This window comes from Trematomus bernacchii, unplaced genomic scaffold (assembly GCF_902827165.1).
Source record: "Trematomus bernacchii unplaced genomic scaffold, fTreBer1.1, whole genome shotgun sequence".
In the NCBI taxonomy this organism is placed as follows: Eukaryota; Metazoa; Chordata; class Actinopteri; order Perciformes; family Nototheniidae; genus Trematomus; species Trematomus bernacchii.
This window is the reverse complement of record NW_022988097.1, coordinates 3,257,235-3,275,408: the sequence shown is the minus strand read 5'-3', so window position 1 is coordinate 3,275,408 and position 18,174 is coordinate 3,257,235. Positions and strand designations below refer to the sequence as shown.

At 39.4% G+C, this 18,174-nt stretch overlaps 2 protein-coding genes across 7 annotated transcripts in view; both read right to left on the bottom strand.

The window, feature by feature from the left end:
* Positions 1-10,215, bottom strand: part of zgc:66433 (uncharacterized protein LOC321250 homolog) — a 50,548-nt gene extending 40,333 nt beyond the window's left edge. For 3 of the 6 annotated variants that reach the window (XM_034121144.1, XM_034121151.1, XM_034121146.1), the window contains exon 1: positions 10,113-10,215. In XM_034121144.1, coding sequence (XP_033977035.1) covers positions 10,113-10,177 — 65 coding nt within the window. In that variant the 5' untranslated portion in view covers positions 10,178-10,215. The remainder of the gene's footprint in view (positions 1-10,112) is intronic. The other 3 variants (XM_034121148.1, XM_034121153.1, XM_034121149.1) reach the window with 2 other exon arrangements.
* A 4,437-nt stretch (positions 10,216-14,652) lies between these two features.
* dcps (decapping enzyme, scavenger) lies at positions 14,653-17,869 on the bottom strand. The gene is made up of 6 exons (XM_034121143.1): positions 17,611-17,869; positions 16,919-17,069; positions 16,669-16,814; positions 16,448-16,561; positions 16,098-16,208; positions 14,653-15,324 (listed from the first exon to the last, which is right to left on the bottom strand). The coding sequence occupies exons 1-6, from the start codon at positions 17,812-17,814 to the stop codon at positions 15,058-15,060; spliced, it is 993 nt and encodes a 330-aa protein (XP_033977034.1). The 5' UTR covers positions 17,815-17,869; the 3' UTR covers positions 14,653-15,057.
* Between the last annotated feature and the right edge of the window lie 305 nt (positions 17,870-18,174).

Here is an 18,174-nt window from a genome sequence, read left to right as displayed (position 1 = left end):
CATCTGTGCACAAACTTATCTCGTGCCCTCATTGGTCATGTGCGCGTTCGTGTGTGTTGGAGGAGGGGCTCTGTAAGGAAGTGGCAGATTTTTTCCGGCTGTATATTTTCAAATTCTAGCGATCTCGAGCCGGTTTCTCAAACTTACCTACCCCACCTTTAAGTCTCCATGTATAATGAATTATAGCTGTTTTTGGTGTTACAGATAGTAATTTATTCTTTATGTTGAGTTGTAGCAGGGTTCAAACGACCATCTGTGTTGATGCTATGCAGTATGCCAGTTTCGTTCAGTGACGCTGGGCAGCACTAACTAATTATCACTTAGCTGAAAAAGTAAAGCTGTACTGTTCTGTGATGATATTTGGATTTGAGGTTTTCTTAATTGTTGATAATATTTGTTGCCCCATTTCCCCTAAAATAATAGGTCTTATAGGAAGCTAGTTAGCTTTTGTGAGCTTATAACCACTGTCTTGATAGACAGCTAGCATAATGTGCTTTCAATGTTTTAGAATTTTTCAGCACATTGTTTTGGTTTTCTGTCCCTCAACATTAACATTAAAGCCTCCATAACATATTTTCAAGTTAAAGCCGGTTTTCATGCAAGAACTGTAATAAACACACCTGCAGCAACACACAGCAGACCGATTACGTTACATCACTCTCTGAATCATGTGAATGTTGTATTTATAGAATGTCCCAAGGGACAATACAAATAAATTAAGCAGATTTAACTTTCAATATTTGTCATTTAACTAATAAACCAAAATGGTATAACTGACATATATTTAGAAACCATTGCATCTCATTCACTGGACATCCTAAGCAAAACTCTAGTACAGTAAAGTGTGTGCCTGGACCTTGACAGAAAAGATTCTGACAATTTAAGCCAGGCCATATAAGATAACATAAAGCAATTTTCATATATATTTATTGGATTTATTATCCAGTAAGTATATGGATGCATTCAGTATAGACTTTCCTTGTACAGTACACAGTGTTGTTCTACTTTCATATAATGGATAGGCAATTTCAAAATGAATCAATATACAGCACTTAGCGATCACAGCATCTATTTGTCAGTTGACAGATGTTTGTAACTGGACCATTATAATATAGGCTGTTGTTTATTAATGCAACCGCAAAGTATGAACAATATGGGCCACTACCATGACCAAAAATGAACACTGAACAAAAGATTAGATCAAAAGTATCTCTCCGATATCAGTTTTTGCCATGCTTGTTTGAGATGACTTATAAAATGAACAATATGTAGTTTGTACAACACATTTAATACTTTAAAATACGTTACATTTATAAGTTTGATGGTGTCGTAAAGTAGTAGTTTGTTATTTACATGTAAGTGGTCTTCAATCGGTTAAGATTTCTTGACTGTTCATTGTTCAGGAGGTTTTTGCCTGGAGCCGAATGTTTCTCTGACGCAGCTTGGCAGCAAATAACGTTCCAGAGGGAGTGCGAGTGAATTTGTCCTAAATTCTCAGGTTGTTAATATGATGAGTGATGATCCAGATATTCAATATGTTTTAACTGGAAGCGAAATGATCGGAAGAGGTGTGCTCTTCCCCAAAACAAATGGACTGAATGTTGACTCAAACCAGTAAAAACATTGGATTTAACCCTTTCATGTTAGAAATATCAACGTTGTGTGGCTAGCGTAGATTCCGTGTTTCTTTGGTAACATCACATTCGGAGGTTCAATTACTTAAATCCTAAATTTGTTTAACAAACATAGTAAAAAACAACCAAAAGAAGTAGGGCCTAGCGGTCATGCAACAGCCTGTCGCAGTTAATCACTATATGTAGGGAGTTTATCCACCTACAGCCACTACAGCTACAAGAGCTTATGCGTGTGTGTGTGGGGCTGCGGTGACATAAGGATTGATCCTGAGATTCCCTGCTGCAAAAACCTCTCAGACACACACAATCCAGAGAAGAGTCAATTTGAACTGGCCAGCTAACTTAAATAATCAATGTAGGATCATTACAGAAAAAAACAACAAGGTATTTTAATTGTAATCCATGACGGTTCATGTTTACCCATTCAATAGTCCGAGGATTAGGGAGATTTCAAGTGAAAGTTGTACTTCTTAGAAAATGCTTTGCACCAAATAGCAGCCCTGAATAAAATCCTATTCTACAAAAAATGGGTTTTATTCTAATATTGAGGCGACTGCATGAGAATTGGACCGAAATGTGTCAAAGCATCCCAAAAACAAAATCACATTAATCATCAAAATCAGTCACAGAGGAGTGGTGATAGTGGAAGGATTTTTCAACTCAAACATGCCCAGACTGAATGTTGTCTGTGTGATTCATTCCAAACATGTTGAAATTGTATCTAAGCTGTCTAAGTCACTGGTGTGTGTGCATGTGTGTCTGTCACTGTAAACAAAGACAGAGTCGGTCTGTATCAGTTCCAGAGCTCAGCAGCTCCATTTCAACAGCATTTGCACAAACACACTGTCTCCTAGATCAGTTTTGGCACACACTGAGAGATTCCTTTATTAACACGCGCACACCAGACACACACACACAACTCAATATAACTGAATCTACCACATGACATTGCCAATAAACCACCAGGAAGGACTCATTCAGAGTGTGTTTAAAGTAGTGTTTACAGAGGATTGCCACCATTTTAATGTATGTGTTAATCAGTCTTTCCACCATTCCATTCAACTCTGCCTTTGTTTATTCTAAGGAGAGTTAAACACAGCCAGTCTGGTCACTCTCACATAAAACTCAGTCAACACAACTATACAGGGTTAGTTGGTGTTTAGCTGCCAGATGGAGGAGAAGGCAGAGTTGAATTGAGTAATACAGCAAATGCTGGCGTTCATGGGGAAAATTGAGTTTCCCTATTGGATGTTTCCCTTCAGAATATCACTCAAAATGGATTCAGGGTGTAAAACATAATTTTCTTTTACATAGAGGCCATTAAAAACAGTCAGTAGCTTTTTCCCTGAATGCAAGTTGAATACCATTTGGACCAAATAAGCAGTTTGAAGATATCGTCATCTGACAATTTTTAGATTAGTCTTGATTCGAAAAATTAGATGGGTTTCAGACCAGAACCACATGCATGCATCATTGGATATTTTAAGATCTATAATGATGCAATACGTTTAGCACCAGACAACAATGCTTTCATGCCAATTAAGAGTCATTACCTGTGCAGAACACAATTTGAAGGATGCATTAATAGACTGCTTGGCCACTGCTTGGGCATTGCAACAGGCTGCTAACACAACATTTGTAATATCATCAACTCGTACATTTGTTATGGTGAACATGTCAGCAGTAACCTACCCATTTAAAGTCAGGAACATAGCAACAGTTCATTTGGAGTTTAAGCTTCGTTTTTCTCTCCACACCTCAAGCTAAGTTTTGTTCTGTCATTTGGCAGGAAGTGTCCAATGGGTTCATCAGAATTATTTTGGAGCTGTCTGCTGTGACCAAAAAACGATACCAAAGAGAGTAAGGAGATTGAACTGAAATATTTATAGCTGCTTGCAGTAAAAACCAAAACAACGCGCTGAAAGATGCTAAAACGCTACAAGAGAAACTGCAGATGGGTAACAATTATCTATAGGTCTGTCATCACGAGCATCTCCTTTAAGATCACACATTGTCAAATCTAGCGTTAATCACACAAGATGGATTTGCCTCTGTCCAGGTATTGTCACAGCACACGCATTCCAGGAATGTTACTTTCCCTTTTAAGTGGGAAAATTAACTTGTCTCAAAGTCTTTTGCAAAGGAATCTAAATACTACCCTGTGGAAGGAGATTTATGACCTTCCAGTATATGAAACACCTGGTACCTCACTCCTTTTACCTCTCAAAAATCACCAAGAGGAGTTTTTTTTCAAAACACAGCTATCCAATGTCTCGTTGTATGTGTGCTGTATGAGTTTCCCAATGGCGACAAGTCCTAACGGATCCAAGAGCATGGCGAAATTCTTCATGTAATATTTAAATGGGCACGAGTGTGTGTTTATGTGTGTGTGTATGCATGTATCAATCATACAGCGTTCTGTTTATAGAACCAAGAGGAATGTCGGTCAGTTTCCCTTCAAGGAAAAAAAAGTGGTATTTCCTGAAACGGCCCTGAGTCTGGACCCACCGAGGGAGAGAGAAAGAGAAAGAGAGACCAACTGGAAGGCAGTGGATTTATTAAGTCTGCCTGGATGTCATGTTTTCGGTTCTCGTATGTCTGTCAACATTACAGAAAAACTGCTGGCTGGATTTTGGGTGAAGCATGGGCCAAGAAAGAACCCAAGCCATTTTGAAGGGAATAGGAATCATGGGTCACACCTTTTTTATAGTTTCATAAACATTGCCATATAGGACATGGCTTTGGCTGTCTTGCCTTCATCAGTGGAGTGAAGGATGTTTCCTCTGGTTACTTGATGTACGGTGAGTTAATTAGTCATTAAAGACCGTGGGAAGGATGTAGGTAAAGTACAGGTATAAATAATAAAATGAACAATGGCTGAATTCCATATAGCTGCTTCAGTTTCAGGTCCTGGGGTCAGTTTCACACACATATTTATTGCTGGTCTTTAGGGTTAGGCCATTTTAACACAAAGACTGACTTATTTTTTGCAACCCTTAAATGTTTCAATGGCGACAAGTTGTTTGAGTTTACATTTATTGTCAAGCAAAAATAAATGTGTATTTGGCGTCAAATAAACGTTTCTATGCAAGTTTTTCAAAGAATTCAGTGGTATTGAGTGCTACCTAGGCATTGCTGTAATGGCTAGAAAACGGAGAAGAAGAAAACAAAAAACACCACAAGTTGAATTGGACATCTAACCAATCTACAAAAGCAAGGTAGAGATTCCTCAGGAGTTATGCTGCGTTCACACCGGACGCGATGCGACTATTCGCTTCGCTCTAATCGCTCCTATCGCATCGCTCTAATCGCTCCTATCGCATCGCTCTAATCGCTCCTATCGCATCGCTCTAATCGCTCCTATCGCATCGCTCTAAACGCTGGAGTTTCACCGCGGCTGCCAGCTGTGTTTACTCGCATCATTCAAACAAGACGCGCTGGCTCGGGAGCTACAACTACAACAAATGAACATATTTTACCGTGATTAAATTGTAATGCACGTTTTTAAATGATGCCGAAGTAACAACATACTGATACCGGTTAGTAACAACCATGAATTAATGCTTTGACAAGTCTGCAGACAAGACGGCAGGCAAAACACCTTTTAAAATGCTTGTTTTCTGAATGAAGATCGGGTCGACCAGGCTAAGCTAACGTTGTATATGCTCATTCCACACTCATAACAACGGCCTACAGACATAAATAAACCAGCGACTGTATTCACCATGACACAGACAGTCTGTGGTTTGTACTTGTTTAACTTTTGTCCAGTTTCTGAACGGATATGAGGAGCTGTGTGCTAACTGCTAACAGCTAACGGCTGATGTTGTGTGGTTGAACGTCAGTGACGGCAGGCTGAGATCCTCACCGCTGATTGGCTTCCGCGAGAACGCGTCACGTGAATTTGACGCTCGAGTTGAAAAAATTGAACTCTCGCGTTTAACGCGGCACCGTTCAATCGCCTCAATCGCGTGATTCGCGCCACGTCCACCGCTTCATGCGCGCCGTCGGAGCGAATTCGCGTCTGTCCGCGTCTCTGCATTGACTTTACATGTAATCGCGCCGCCCCCAAACATCGCATCGCGTCCGGTGTGAACGCAGCATTAGTTTCAATTGGGCATGTTCGAATTGTTCTTCAATTTCTGCAAAAATGGGCTATGTTATATGCCAAGACAAACTTGCGCGATGGCCCTATCAGTGCAAACAGCTGATTAGTAACACGAGTCAAATGTTCGCTTTGTTAGAACATAATTTTGAAGAGGTCATTCGATAATCAATTAAGCACATTGTGAACGTAAACCTTTTGTGCAATTGGGGGAATTTCTACTTCTATACAGCTTTCCTAATGTGAAACTTCAAAATGCACATAAAGATTTGTTTATGGAAACAAGACCCCGTGACCAGCTAACAAGTTGCGTCAAATAACAAAACAAAAAAGAGGAGAACATAACTTGAAATTGAACAAATTTGATTTGCCAACAACACTTTAAAGTGGAATCTTTATTAGAGAGTGAAGTAACCCTTTGCAAACATGCAGCGATGAGGACATGACCAGGTTTTAAATGTCGTAGGAAACTATTCTATGCAACAGGAGCTCATTTTCATGAATGAGTGGCTATGCATTTTTCAAACAGTACATATGTCTGTCCCTCATGGCCTATAAATGAAGTTCTGTATACAGTATATAGACACCAGAAAAAAGCTTAGAAAGATTGGTATTTTGGAAAAAAGTTCTGCAAAGGGTTTAATTTTGGCCGTGTCTTTTGCTCACCGAGAGTAAAACAGCCTCGACTAGCTGAACTCCCCCCCGTCAGATTTCTGGATTTCTTGTGGTTGACCAAAGAGGCCCTGCTTTTCTTCCCTCTCCTCATTCTTCTCCTTTATTCTTTCCATCCCCTTCCACATCTCCATCACTTATTTCCCCCTCTGCTGGCTCCAGTCCCCTCTCTCTCACCCCTGCCTCTCCCCTCGCCTCTTTTTGTGGTTTCTCTCTCTCCTATTCTCTCCATAACAACGTACACATGCTGATCCAGATCTCTCTCCGTACAGAAGAGGAGGGGAGTCGCTCTGTAGCTCTCTGAATTCCACCTCACATCTGGAAACCATCTTCTTTCTCTCTCCCTCTCTCTTTGCCAATCTCTCCCCCTCTCTCTCTCGCTCTATGTTGTAATGTAAATAGCCCTGTAATCATACTCCTGCTCTAAGCCTGCCGCACTGGGTGGTGTGTGTGTGTATGAGATCTTACTCAGAACACACTCCTCCTACAATCTGGGATTTTTTCTTCTTCGTCCTTCCAATCTCAGGTCCCAGCTGAGGTTTACGGGGTGATAAAAACAAAGCGGCCTTCTTTAACTTCACATGCTCACACACAACTATTGTGTGTGTGTTGAAGCAACAGGAGGCACACGAGCAGTTCCCTCAAAGGGTTTAACTAAATGACAATGGCCTAATGCCCTGAAACTGAAGACTTTGTGGACTATCAACACACCAGTGATGCACCTCATTGCTCCAGTGATGTCTTTGAACAGTAAAAGGCTACTTATTATTGCTGTCTCAATTCACATACTTCTTTACTTACATGTGCAATTTTAGTGCGTCCCAATGCAAAGTGTGGCAAAATGCACTACGAGTATCCGAAAGGGGCATTCATAACGTTCAAAAGGTTGTGCGTGAATGCTGGACACTTCTCACACTCAACTATCGCCATCTTGGCTACGCAACGTAAGCTACAGGGACTGCCGCGTTTGCAGTTGCTACAAATGAACGCAGAAATATACAAATAAAAGTTATATATGTGTTTTTTCCCACTATATAATTAACGTACCACTATACTACTATCGAAAGAAGCCACTGTCCATTTTCTTAGGTCAATTGAGCAGTCTGTAAGGTTTTGCTATACCACAGTGATAAAGTTGCTAGCTGGCTAGCTAACATGGTTGTGAGGGCACAGCAGCCATGCAGTTTGAGACAACACTACACGGTTTAAAAAAAAAACACACACCCTACAAGTTTTTTAATGAAAATAGATTTTTTTGTAGTTATTTAGTTATTATTTAAAATATAATGATGTTTAAATATTTGTGTTATAGCCAGAACACTGCACGTTTGTTTATTCAGGTGTGCTTTAGTCATATGCTTAATAAACATTGGCGAAGCAAATTAAGTTGTTTTATTGTTTTACAGGACGGTTTAAAAAGATATATAATTGTGCAATAGGGCAGTGATGTCCTGCCGTTTAGTTCCTGGTCTGGATCAAACTCCAAAAACACCAGACACACTGTACAACCATTACAATAATATAATTAAACCAATCAATCAAAGTTTATTTATTTAATTGTATTAATATAGCCCAATATCACAAATTGAACACTGCCTGCCTGGTATGTAGACGGCACGCCCTCCAGACACAACACATCAAAGACTTTTTTATTCACAGGCTTACCAGTACTAGCCCTGACAAGCACACATCGCTTTCGGCAGGTTTGATTGTTTGTTTGTCATCAGGATTACGGGAAGGAAAATGACTGATCCAGTTTCCTTAAACTTGACGGAAATGTAAAACATGGGCCAAGAAAATAAACCATTACATTTTGGAGAGCATCCATATCACAAAAAAGGGATTGAACTAAATGTTTAGCTTTTGTTTACATGGCAAGATACGGCATGTTCTTGGTCTATGTTTATTCTTTTCAAGTGCCCTTTTAGTGAGTAGATTAAAAGTAGTTTCCCATTAATAATGCAGGAAATAATATTAACATCTAAACCACATTCAGTATTACACTGACCAGGTCACAGCAACAGCAAGATGTCTAATTATGTATCAGTGAGTTATCATGAAAGGATTTAGTCCGTAAACAGGACATCCATGTAAAACCTCTGAGGGCTTGTTCAGTGACCCAGTGACTGATGACCTGATCAGCTCATATATATATATGACCTGATCAACACACACACACACACACACACACACACACACACACACACACACACACACACACACACACACACACACACACACACACACACACACACACACACACACACACACACACACACACACACACACACACACACACACACACACACACACACACACACACACACACACACACACACACACACACACACACACACACACACACACACCACACACCACACACACACACACACACACACACACACACACACACACACACACACACAACACACACACACACAACACACACACACACACACACCACACACACACACACACACACACACACACACACACACACACACACACACACACACACACACACAGCTTCTCACTCAGATTACCCTGATGCCCTTAAACCCATGTATCCACGCCAAGTGTGATAATGCTTACTCCATTTCCTGCAAATGACAAGTCTAATATCATCAATTGTCAGGGTTTATATAAGCGTTGTGTGTTTGCTTTATTGTCACAAGGACACAATCAGATGTCTACATTGGGTATATCCCCCTGAGGATCAGATCAGCAGATCCCAGATCAATAGAGCCTTTTATCCTCTCACACTGAACGACACCATGACTCTATTTCTGAATCAGGCACTGTCTATGTTCAGGATTACAGTGGTTTCCCACAAGGTGAAAGATAACAGTTTAATCTGGACCGTCCTTGACCTGCTACTACTGTACCAAACACTGAGCGCAGAGGGTGAGGAGTGTGTGTGTGTGTGTGTGTGTGTGTAATCTCACAGCAGTACAGTATGTTGACCGTAGTGAAAAAGACCAAAGTATGACATTAAAAAGACAAAATAAATTTGTGAAAAAATTGCAATAAAGTTGACCTTTTATACTTTTAAGGTGAATATGCAAACAGTTACTCTTCATTATTACCTTTAGCAACTGATGTAGATTAAAACCAGGGTCCTATTGACAGACCTCAAGCATACATTTGGAATAGATTTGAACCTTAAAATCATTTTAATGACCCAAATTGTCACGAGATAAATCATATTAAGTTGTAGAAGAAATGATCTTGAGATTCAATGATGTAATAAAGTAAAGTTTGTCTGAAGGCTTCATTATTTTGCTGGCAACGTTTTATCTGATTGCCTGAAGCCAAATATACTGTTTTGCCAACATTTTTGGGGAAATTAAAGAAATAAAGTCTACAGCATAGCAACATCACATCTCAGTTAGGATATCCAAGAGAGATGTCCCAAATAAAACTATGTAATAACTTACTATGGACTTCAAGAACTATAATTGCAGCCAGAAACCGCCCACCTACATCGCCCCAGTGTTGCCAGTAAACCATGGTCCATCCAGAAAACAGTCTTTTCCTCTCTTAACAACTCAAACCGATGCACAAACAAAGGCAAAGCTTTGTGGGACACTGTTATCGACCACACGTATCGATCATCAGTCAATCCTCATAATTCCCGCAGCACTATAACTCTACTCCGAGCACAACAAAGCTGAAGTTTCCGTGAGAACGTAAACACTTACCGTGTCTGCTCTATCTCAAACGGTCTCAGAGTGAACTCATCCCTCAGAGACTGAAGCCAAGACATGGACCCTGAGCTGTTAGTCGACTGATTGGATTATCTGTCTCCGTCCTGCCCGCGTCCAATGCTCAGCGGAGCTGCGTTCACAGGCGGCTCGGAATCTCCCAATCCCTACTTGCATATGAAAAAACTGGACCCATCATCTTTCCCCTTGTTCAAACAATGCAATGTTTCCTATTACTTTTCTCTGAGTGGAGCATGTTCTTCTTTTGTTTGTAAAAGTTTTTGATCTTTATTTTTTTTCATAATGTTTTGCTTTTTTTCAGGACCCACATCTCAAGAGTTTATTCCTGATAATTCATTTTATTTAAAATGAAAAAAAGAAAGGGAAACCATGACTCATTGCAACACAATAATAGTGATTAAAAAACATTATTTTTCACACTTGAAAATGTAGGCTTGTGAATCACAATTTGGAAGAGCACTGTCTGAAGAATTCACATTAAACGTGGTCAATGGCTGAACTAAAAATGGATGGAATTAGCTCAAATTGGACATAACTTTTTGTTATTATTGATATTATTTACAATAAGGTTTGCAACTTTAGGGTAATAGATACAATGCTGGTTTTAAATTGTATGGAATTTGATATTACAAAAACTGATGGTTTAGCAGTGACACTGAAATAAGGAATTGTAAATGGTAGATTGAACGTTTGTTTTGTTTCTGAAGCATTTAATATGGGAGATTTTCAAAAAAGAAAAGTCAAACCATTCCAGGGTTACCTGAAAACCTAACTTAAAAGAGTATTTATATAACCTTTATATAAATAAAATACATGTTTCATGTTTTAACCTTAAACTTTTGACGTTTCCTTGGGTTTGACAGATCAGTATATACTGTAGCTATCAATAAGCACTGGTCTACAATTGTATTCACTGAGCCTACGAGTTTGGGTACTGTTAATTAGGCCTAGTTTACATTTTTACGAGGAACACCTAAATGCACCTTAAGCACAAAGCCAGCACCGGCCAAGTTCTGATCAGATAAGAAAATGATCTCTGCTGCAAGAAATGTCCCTTTAACAAACAATTGAATCATGTTATCAAATCCAAATAATATTTTGTCTCTACAGATAGATGTGCTTAGACTATTCATTATGGTGAAAACAGCTGTGACTCTCTCACATCATTCGTTTCTTACACTGTACTCTGTCAACTTTTCTGGAGGAGCATGAAGCTGTGAACCTCTGGCATCGAGGATATCAATCCATCTAAACATGGTACTTATGCTCCAAAAGTATGTAAACTGTCTGAGGTTAACTATAGCTTAGTAAAAAAAGGCCCTTGTGATTACATGACTTGCAAAAATAACAGCATTAAAATAACATTTACTCTCTTTTTGTAAAGAAGATAGAGAGGTACAGAAAGCCTATTACTAGCTATCAAAGTTATTTACAGTAAAATAATTTCACAGTGAACAAGTTGGGCCCCTTTGTGATTAATGCTGCCATCTAGGGTTGTGGCTGAGTTACTGCAGCTCAACATGATTCAGTAATAAAGCTTGACATCAAACTTTGCACTTTGAATTGCCTCTGTGTTTAAGGTGTTAACACAAAAACAAGCCTCACCTCAAGTCATGTACAATTTAACTTCACACCTATGAGATATGATGTAATAAAGGGCTGACAAAATGTCTATTTTAGAAAACTAGTCATTTCGGTTTTGTCTCACAAAATCCAGAGTAAAATCATTAACAAGGGAAATACAAAAAAACAATCTTTAATTCAGTTAACATTTAAAAAAAATGAACGGAGCTTGGCAGGAAAAAATCATTTCTCCAATGGTTTGACAAATGTCGCATCCACTTCTCTCTTTCTCATAATAGCCGCGTTCACACCAAGTACTTTCCTGTACTTAGTTCCGGCACTAAGAGCCCTGGCGCTTTTAACCCCAGGGTACTTAGTACAGATCGCGTTCACACCGGAGTACTTTTCCCTGAGGGAAGATTACAAGTACAGTAGGTGGCGGTAAGCACCTTAAAGTTGTTTGCAACCCGCTACAAAACAAGAGAAGAAGAAAAACTGATACAGGATCTGTTTAATCGCCATGTCGGTTTTCTTTATTGCACTCTCAAGACATAACATTAAATAGAAATATTTTAAATGTAACTAAAGTGTCAGTTGTACATGTCAGTAAACATTGTCAATATAAAATAAAGTGTCAGTTGTACTATATAATAACAGTAATAACAATATAAAATAAACTCCCAGCTGTAGGGAGTCTCAGCAGCAAACCCACCTTTATTATATATCTTCCTGAGACCCACTGCATCCGTCTGCCATAAACACTATGCAAACATACATGTTAGTTTTGGCCCATAGTGGACTCCATGTTGTGTTGTGTGAAATGGGGGGAATTAAAAGTTTAGGTCAAATAATATTTAAAATTATATAAATTGTCATATTTGTGTATGTGCCCCTGCCATTCCCCCACAAGGTTGCAACATTGATGATAAATAAATGACAAATAAAGCTTTGCCAGTTTATAACCGATGAAACATGATGGTATCAGAATAATCACTTACATGTGATGTATAGGATGCTACACAGGTCACAAAAGATAAAGTGTCAGGAGAAATAAGCTTAATCGCCATGTCGGTTTTCTTTATTGCACTCTCAAGACATAACATTAAATAGAACAATTTGAAATGTAAATAAAGTGTCAGTTGTACATGTCAGTAAACATTATATATAAAATAAAGTCATAACAGTAATAACAATATAAAATAAACTGTCCCAGGTGTAGGGATATTCCCAGCAGCATGCACACCTTAGTGCAACGTTGTGTGTCGTGTGTCAGTATTTACAAAAACTATACCAAATAAACTGTTATTAAATGCAGTTTGTCGCTCATCCTGCCGCTGCGCCGACGCTTCCTCATGGCGCAGCGCCCACACTTCATCCTGGTGCTGCTGGCGCTCCATCTGCTGCCTGGCGCTCCATCGAGGTGAGCATCTTGTCCTCCGTTTCCTGGGCCTTGGTGAACAGCACCATCTGATCTCCACGCAGCGACTCATTCACCACGGCACGCCGGTCCTCCAACGCCTGGGCGGTGTCAAAGAAATTCGCATCCCGTGTCCGCTTTCCTAAGAGGGGAAAATAAGCAATATACAATATACAAGTTTAGTCGCCATGTAGTTTTACAACATACTAGGAATGTGTTTTTTGTATTTTCACAAATAGAATTAAGGTTTCACAAATCTGAAACTGTGTTATAAAGAATCTTTTGACTCTCTGGGATAATCCAGTCCAGATTTGATGAGTGTAGGTATAGTGGTTTTAGATCAGGACCTGGTCTAATGTGGTCTACATGTAAAAAAAGCACTGAAATCTCCCTTTTTTTTATTTTCACAAATAGAATTAAGGTTTCACAAATCTGAAACTGTGTTATAAAGAATGTTTGGCCTCTCTGGGATAATCCAGTCCAAATAAATCGGCTATGCAGCGATTTAAGAGGTTCAAACACGGAGGATTGTTCCTTTTTGAAGAGTGCTTCATGTATGCTTGAACTTTGTTTAATGTTGTTGAGGCAAGTTAAACATAAAATATGATGAATATTATGAAATAAACATGATTGTGAACATCAGTTCGATGCGTAACGTTCTTTCAAGACAAAATTACAGTGTGTGTACCTTTGCGTTTGGTTGCTGGTAAGGAGGACGACAAAGCGCTGTGATCTAGAATGCAAAGCTCACTTGTTTCCAATCCCGAGAGTTGTCCATCCTCGCCTGAAACAGACGATTAGTGCCATGAGTTAGTGAAGCAAATTACAGAAACACTGCACAGTTATTCACAAGTCAAAACGTTTTCATACAGCGGAGAATATCTAGCTAGCTAGATGTAGCTAGCCGGGGCCGGTGTTAGCCTATTATGGCTAGCATGGCTAGCTTGATCTACTGAGCAAATAAAAGTACATCTGAGACCATTATTGTGCAGATTAAAACCCCAGTGCATGTAGTTGATTTTACCTTCATCGTGGTAGTCATCGTTGGCCACTGAATCCGCCGTTTGTAGTCCTGAGTTTCTTTATATTTAGCCGGCTGTGCACAATTCCCAGGTCGAGTGAAAGCTACCGAACTGGCTTCAGTAGCATTCCCTGGGTCGCCTCCTCGGCGTAGATCTCCAGAAGCGCCGACACCTCCTCATCATTTCTTGATGCTTGCCATAACTGCTTTCAAAAACAAACACAACGCACGGAGCGTTGTGTTTTTGTAGCGAGGAAAAACAATGGCGGCTCTACACAACATTTTCAGAGTTGTACGGGCGTGGTTTGCAATTCGCCCAGCCAATCAGCACTGGGGAACTTTTGGAGCACTTTTCACCCACAGAAAAGTACGCTCTCTGAGCTGGCTCTAAAAATGGGGGTAAAAGTACACGAGATTAAGTACGACTTTTGGTGTGAACGCGACATAAGGGGTACTCACGGAACTAAAACGCGAAAAGTACGGTGAAAGTACTCCGGTGTGAACGCGGCTAATGAAAGCAGGAATAAAAGAGAAATAAAAAAACACCTTGCTGAAGATTTGCTCAAACATTTACAAATTCTTTAACACAATGTGTATACAAATATTCATAAAATGTTTGCAACTAGAAATCAGTGGAAAGAACTCCAATTACCTTTCATTGAATGTATTCTTGTTTCATTCAGTCCTGTGTTGATTGACTTCTGTAATAATCACAGTTATTTGTCCATGGATTGGGAAGAAGGGTTGGTATTGTTTTTTGTTGGGTTTTATTTGGTTTTCCGAAGAATATTGTTTTACCTTTTGTGTATAAAAAGTGCTGTATAGACTGAGTTGGATTGATTTATAAAAGCACGGGTATTCACAAGAAACACAAAAAATATGATGTGAAAAACTCAGAAAGGATGGTCATCTTTAAAGAATCACAGCCTCTCTGCCTCCTTGTATTTGCTGAGCAGTCCGTCGTCCACCCTCAGGGGGAAGTACAGGGTCCGGGTCTTGTAGTACTCGGGGTCGGACTGCAGGTTTTGGATGACGTCTGCGAGGAGGTGGGCCCGCTCCACACCGCAGCCCGGAGCCTCGTAGCCTAGCTTGGTGAAGTGGACGTGGAGGTGGTAGTAGGACGGCTGGTAGTGCAGGTACACTCGCAGTTTACTGGCTGGAAGCTGGTAGCGCTGCAGGATGGCTTCCTAGACCACAAGGAGACAAGTGTTGTTATTGTTTGGTTGACATTATAAAAATATCCAAGATTTTGTCTGTTATTACTAAGAATATGTCCAACTACGACTCTACACAGAACTGAGATTGGGCAAGTCATGTTTTTCTTTGGCTGATTGATGGAAGCTGATTTTGACAGGGACTGGTTCATAAAATGAAAAATAAGATCAAATCAATCTTTATCCCCGTAGAGGAAATGCAGGTGTCATGGCAGGAACAGTAATAAGAGTAAAAGACAGGATAGGAAAGGTAAGAGTTCACACAATGATACGTTAAAAATACGTGACATTATAAATTATATTTAAAGGTGTTTTAAATAAATAGAAATTGATGAATATGTTCAATATAAATACAACAAAAGTATCATTTGATTTTGAAACAGGAGTTAGTTTTATTAAGCCCTATTGAAGCTATTTCCAAGATGTGGCGAGTAGTCTACATGGTGATTTATTCAACCTACTAAGAATTGATTGAAAGCACAAACGTTACTTTAAATTTGAATTATTATCGAGTATTATTATTATTTTTGTAAAATATTTTTTGTTTGGCCTTTTTATTATAGGGAGACAGATATTAAAGGGGGAGAGAGCGAGAAAAACTAAAATAGCAACAAACGGTTGCATTAGTTGAAGTTAATGATTATAATATTCAAGGTTACATGAGTACACCGCGGCAGAAAAAAAGAGGGCATTTTTTCTACTCTTCTTTTCCAATAAGACCCCCCGAGGTGACTTTGTAAGCCCACCTTGCCCTTCTGGAAGATGTTCTGCAGCAGAGGGAGGTGCTCCTGCGTCAGGTCTCTGAAACTCCGGATGCCTCTCTGAAGTGTTATGGCGATCAGATATAAATCATCAACCTGGAAGAAGAAGAAGAAGAAGAAGAAGACAGATGTTGGGAAACTGCACAGGTCCTGAGTCTCTTAAAGTATTGTTGTAATCAGATTAAATACTTTTCTAACACAACTTTACTTTACTTTTAATGTCCTCAGGTTTGGAGCTCATGGGATTTCATAAAGTGTATTTATATTCCAGGTACAACCATGTCTTACCCGTCTCTTCCTGGCCTCTACTGTGGTCAATATGTATGGTGTCTCACCTGTTTCTGGTCCCATTTGAAATCTGGGAGGAGTAGAAATCCGACTGTTGGGTCTGGATCTTCAAAAACGATCCTGTCAGCCTCGGCCTTCTTCTCCAAGATGTTGTATACCCACTGGGGAAATAAAGGAATTCAAATGTATTTTACAGTTAAGTGTGCGATATTACACCACTTAAAGCAGGTTATTAGTGCACTACAGGGGGAGATTTCAGGACACTGACCTGCACACTGAAACTCTGCTTCTGAATGTAAGGCAACGTGATGGACTGATAGTCCGCTCCCGTTTCCTCCACCAGGAAGCTCTCCTGACGCTGGTATTTCTTTATATGCTTCTCTGTGGCTGGACACACGACTGTAGTCTTTATCTCTGCAAAACAAACCAATCCATTATGTCAAAAAATTGCTCTAGCTTGCCAAAGTAGCTGCTGAATATACAATACCTTAAGTCTGTTTATTATTTTTAGATAATACCATTGAGTTGAGGGGGAGCCTGTAAGCGATAAGTGCTGTAGATGTCGTTCTTCATCTCCAGCTTCAACGTTGAACCGGTGAAGAGCTCAGCCAGGGTGTCTTCTCTGATGGGGGTCTTCTCCAAGATTATCACCGCATCCTGATCAGCAAGCTGGTGAGGACATGTTCAATTTTTAGGGCTTTATTATTTATTATTATTTTAAGCACATCATTGGGTAAAGGAAAGAAGTTGAAAAAGTCTGGTAAATTCAGAAAATGCACCCTTCAATCAAAACCAGTAAAATACAGCATGATTATCAGGATATTAGGAAATCTAAAAAGATGTATTGTCTTACATCACAAAAATAAAATATTGATATTTTTAGCCCCGTGTTCAATTGTTTAAATACAGCCAAAAAGGTATAACAATTACATGTACAGCGTTGTCATAGTCATTTCAAGAACTTCTTCTTTTTCAAGTCCATCTTAACAATAAAGCACTCATTTTTATTTCAAAATACAGACTCGTATTTTGAAATATCAAACCGGAAGTCAATGTTCCCTACTTCCTGCACAAACTCCTCAAACCACTTTGAATGAATACAACAATAAAAACATGTTCCTTTGACGGTACCGATACTTCTTTAGACTGCATAAGAATAGCTACAATTAGTGTAAAGCCGTCTGACAGTTAACAACAAACATCACGTCACCTTTCCGTGGATGAAGATGTTTTTCTCCCGGGCTGAATCACTCAAGACTTTAGTCGTTTTGAACTCAGACAGAATATTTTCACATTCAATTTCCTTTCCAACTTCTCCTCCGCCATTCTCGTTGTCAGATTTCGCCCTCTTGGCTTTCTGATATAATTCATCAGTTTCGTGTTTAGCCCATGGTTTAGCCGCGCTGTCTGCCATGTTTCTGTGTTGCTGCTTTGTGGCCAAAGATCGTCTATATAAAGAAGACCACTCACTCAACAACCGCCCCAAAACTATGGTGTGAGATCAGCCTCAATAAAAATACATTTACTTTGTGTAAATATAAATGAATGTCTCGAAAATAAGCTATTTGTAGTTATTATATTGTCTTTGATATGTTTACATTTGATTGTATCTTTATTTTTTTGCTTAATTTCACCTTTTAACTTTAATAAAGCTTTCTGATCTGTGATGCCAATAAAGCTTTTATTTGTATGTTTAAATAAGATAGATACATGGATAGATGGATAGATGGATGGATGGATGGATGGATGGATGGATGGATGAATAGATAGATAG

Coding starts and splice junctions, on each gene's coding strand:
- dcps (XM_034121143.1), bottom strand. CDS start 17,814: ATGGCAGACAGCGCGGCTAAACCATGGGCTAAACACGAAACTGATGAA. Junction 16,562..16,668: donor AGCAGAGTTTCAGTGTGCAG/GTCAGTGTCCTG, acceptor TTATTTCCCCAG/TGGGTATACAACATCTTGGA. Junction 15,325..16,097: donor ACATCTTCCAGAAGGGCAAG/GTGGGCTTACAA, acceptor CTTGTGGTCTAG/GAAGCCATCCTGCAGCGCTA.